This window comes from Chaetura pelagica, unplaced genomic scaffold, assembly GCF_000747805.2.
Source record: "Chaetura pelagica isolate M959 unplaced genomic scaffold, ChaPel_1.0 scaffold11, whole genome shotgun sequence".
Taxonomy (NCBI): domain Eukaryota; kingdom Metazoa; phylum Chordata; class Aves; order Apodiformes; family Apodidae; genus Chaetura; species Chaetura pelagica.
The window spans coordinates 6,111,118-6,115,232 of NW_009952694.1; the positions used below are offsets into that span (position 1 = coordinate 6,111,118).

At 46.1% G+C, this 4,115-nt stretch overlaps 1 protein-coding gene across 3 annotated transcripts in view; it reads left to right on the forward strand.

Moving 5' to 3' along the window:
- The window catches only part of GSTZ1 (glutathione S-transferase zeta 1), a 10,473-nt gene that overhangs the window by 1,996 nt on the left and 4,362 nt on the right, over positions 1 to 4,115 (forward strand). The window contains exons 1-3 of one of the 3 annotated variants that reach the window (XM_009993901.1): positions 1,949 to 1,976; positions 2,511 to 2,562; positions 3,267 to 3,334. In XM_009993901.1, the coding sequence (XP_009992203.1) occupies positions 1,962 to 1,976; positions 2,511 to 2,562; positions 3,267 to 3,334 (135 nt within the window). In that variant the 5' untranslated portion in view covers positions 1,949 to 1,961. Of the gene's footprint in view, positions 1 to 1,948; positions 1,977 to 2,510; positions 2,563 to 3,266; positions 3,335 to 4,115 lie in introns of those variants that run through there. The other 2 variants (XM_009993902.1, XM_009993900.1) reach the window with 2 other exon arrangements.

A 4,115-nucleotide genomic window follows, 5' to 3' on the forward strand; every position in this document is an offset into this window, starting at 1 on the left:
CGCACTGCCTCTCGGACGGGTTCCCACGGCCTCGGCCTGCGCTCGGGTCGGTGTCTGCAGGGAGCGAGGCGTTTGCTGCCGTGCTGAGTAAGGCCAGGGCCTCTCACCGGAGCCGTGGGGTTTGGTTAAGACACTTTATCCATTGGAGCCGTGACCCAGAGGACACCACAGTGAAGCAGATGGGCTTGGAAACCTCCAGGCTCAACACACACAGTTCAGGGTGTCTCTTCCATTTTCCTAAACCAGGAAATGCATTTCCACGTTTTTACTCCAGATTGGGATTTAAGCCCGAACTTCCCTCACTGCACTGCTAATACTGGGAGTGAAAACAGAACCAAACCAGAAATCTCAGTAGACATGAGGCAAATGTTGTCCCTCTGTTGTCCTCCTGGCTCTCACTGGTTCTTCCCTGCTACTCCCCAGGCCCACGCTCAGATCTTCCTCCAAGGAAGGCTGATTATTAATGTCACTGAGACCTGTGCACTGAGGGCAGAGCACTCCTGCTGTCCCTAATCTTTACCTAGCTGATTGTTTTGCCTGGGATCTGCCCTGCCTCCACAGACAGTTCCCAGCTGAGGGGAGTTCCCAGCTGAGGGGACGGGTTGTTTCCCATGTTCTTTGCAGTGAAATCCCCTGGGGCCTTGAAATTACAGAGTGATGAAATTAGCTTAGCACAATTTATTACAAATGATAGCGCAGACTGCAAAAACAACAAAGAAGTGCAGAGAGGATCAGGAGGAATGCCTCTGCCAGCTGAAAGGCCAGAGTCCAGAACAGATGTGGTGAAAGACATGAATTTCTGAGCCAAAAAATAATCAGCCACAGGAAAAACAAGTAAAAATAATGTGTCATGAATGCTGGATGCTTCCCTTTTGAAGTAACCATTTTTGTATTTTTCCCTGCAACTCAGCAGGTGAGGCTTTTTTAAAAAGCATAGCTGAGATTTCAATGTGTTGATTCCAGAAGCAGAGAATTTTAAAAAAATGGGTAAACAGTCCACAAAAGTCTGCCAATACTGCTATAACTTCCCTCCCCAATTACAAACCATTTGACTAGAGGAATTTAATAAAGTGCATAGCTCATTGAGAGTTATTTGAACCAATCTGAACTGTAAGAGAAGCACTGAGTTTACAAAAAGGACTGGAGCACAGAGATCCTCAGGTTTTTTGCTGACAGATTGTGTGTCAGTGAGCAAATCCCTGCTTTTTTCTGCCTTGCTGTCAGTTTCTGCTATAATTTCTATGCATTTTGAGAGGGTGGAGACACAGAGGGATCCCTGGCATGCCATGGATCTACGGAAGGAAGGAGATACATGATTATGGGTTTATTTAGAGACATGCATGAGCACCAATTAACTGTGTGGAAAGGAAAGATGGTAAAACAAAAAAAACGAGCCTCCTATTTTGTACAATGTTGGCCCAGGAGCAGAGTAGCAGACACTCTCAGGCGTGCAACCTCACTCAGCACCAAGGAGGGTTACAGGAGGACCCTGAGGGTTCTCCCCACAAAAGCAGCCCCCCTTCGGGGAGGTGGCAGTCATTCCCTAGTGAAACAGAAATTCTACTCATGGCTTCAGTTTCCTTGTTTGGTTCCCCAGGGCTATCTTTCTGCATTGTCAGCTGCTGAGAGCCTGACAGACTGTTTAGATATCTTGTTTATTTCTGGACAAAAAGCCAGGGAAATAAGGATGGTTCCTAAATGTGCTTCCAAACTCAAAGCTGGGTAATGGTTCTGCTGTGAGGGCTGGGGCTGCAGCACAGCAGAGGTGGATGTGAATGCAGCTGACTGCAGTCACTCAGGATTTAATCTGACTGGATGTTTTTCATACCCTGAGCACAGATTGGGGGCATAGTCCTTTTTTCATTTGCTTTAGGAGAGAAGCCTTCCCCCAGCCCAGCTGAGTTAAAAGGGAAAGCAAATAGGTTGTTCTTATTTCCCAGAGTGGATTGCACACACTGACCATGGCATCTGAAAAGGTGAGAGCTTGGACAGGGTGGAAGAATCCATGAAAGCTGCCTTGGTGCTGCAGTTCAGGTAGAGCGGAGCTGTCTGCCCTCTTGGCATTCATCTGGAACAGTGGCGGCTCTTCTCATTTGGAAAGAGGCCTTGCCCTGCCCTGTGTGGCCAGAAAAGCCATTTCATGCCACGCAAATACCCAGCGCAGGTGCTTGTCACAATCAACGGGGAATTTGCTTTAAAAATCCAAGATGAGATAAAGTTAGCAATATCTGATAAGAACAAAGAGGGAAGCTTTGTAGGGGATATTTTTAAGGTCATTTGTGCATTGCTGCTGGAAATAGCAGATGCAACTAAATATTCACAGAGCCAGCATGAGAGACCAAGACGCTACCTGTACATGCAAAACAGGAACAGTCACTTTTAGGAAGGAGCCCTCTCTCCCCCAAACCTCACTCTGCCCTGTCTCACAGTTTCTGAAATGCGTTCTGTTCATGCATTGTTCTCCTGGCGTTCCCATCATATAATGATTTCACCTATCTTTCTCTTCTCAGCCAGTACTTTACAGCTATTTCCGAAGTTCCTGCTCTTGGAGAGTGAGAATCGGTAAGATCCAGTGTTGATCTCTGTTGTATTGTCTTGATGTTACTGCAGTATCCTCCCTTTCACTAACCCAATTAATTAGTCACTTATTAAGAGAGAGATCAGCAAACATGATCCTGGAGCAGTGAGGCATTTTCCCTCGCTTCTCTGGAATGGGAAGCCTACCTGGGTCAGAGGGAAAGGAGCAGACAGGAGGCTTTGCTCAGCCTTCAGCTAGTTAGAGGGAATTACTCCTTCTGTAAAGCTAACATGATGCAGATGGCTGTTTCTTCTACATTATCTAGAAGGGCCCTGCACTCCCTTTTCACACCAGTACTGCCTCAGATTCTGGTCTGCCCAGGTTTGAGAACTAAGTAGGGCTGGGAATGGTCCCTACTTGGACTGGAACAGTCTTAAGCAAGGATGTGCAGGTGAGCACAGCCCCCCTGCCCCTGTATAAGCCCCATTGGGAGGGTCTGTGCTGCAAAGAGTGGCACAGCTTGTTTTGAATAATGTAGTGTTTTTGCTAGGACTGTTCTTTAGTGCTTTGGTCCTTCATTTGCCATGGCACTGTCAGTAGACTCAGGCCACCTTTCTTGGGAGATAGAATATTTTTTATTTTAAAGCCATACTTTTTTTCAAATGGAGATGGTAAAATTTCCCTAATCTCATCACCAATGAAACTGATCTGTGTGCCTGTCTGATGTTGTACACTCTGTTCTCCCTAGCACTGGCTCTGAAAGGGATTGCCTATGATGTGGTGCCAGTGAACCTCCTGAAAGATGGGGGACAGCAGGTAAGGACACAGCTACCATTGCTCTCTCCAAGGGTACGGAGCTCAGGGATCATTAGAACTGGCTTCAGCACTAGAAAGCTCACAGGCAAAATTCCTGAATTCCTCACTGCTTCTCTGTAATGAATAGTTGCTTTAAAGCAATGTTACTCCCTGGCATGCAGGATAGAGGGAGATGGCTGCAGGTGATTAAAGATCTTCTCTCTTTAACATCTGTGACTGATTCTCATATCATGCTGATTATCTTTTGCTCCTGCTTAGCATGATGTAACTGAACATATCTGGCACTCCAACTTCAGAGAAGCTGTACTGCATTTTAAACATAGACTCAACCTCACTCAGATAACACCAGAAAGTGTGTGTGGTGATGGTGTGGTGTCCAAAAGATGCTAAATGATACAGCAAGGGATGGCGAAGGACATGCCAAAGGAAGAGGTGGGTTGCCAGAAGAGATCCTCACTGAGAATTTATTCAGGGGGCCTTAGCTGGGGGTCATGCACCTCATGGTATGACTGGCTTAATGTGCCAGTATGGACTAAGATTGAGTTGGAGAGCTGAAATGGTAATAGTGACACTGCTGCAGTACTACCCATCCTGGTATCTGAACTGGTGGTTTATAAAGAAGTAAGACAGTCTGGCCTTGGATGCAGTGATTCCTAAGCCCCAGTGAGAGCTTGCTGTAGGCTAATCATATATCTTACTGCAAACATTAGCACTAAGGTAGAGAGAAAAGCCAGGTAAAAAAAAAAATTATATATATATTTGGTAATTGGGTTATAGGGAA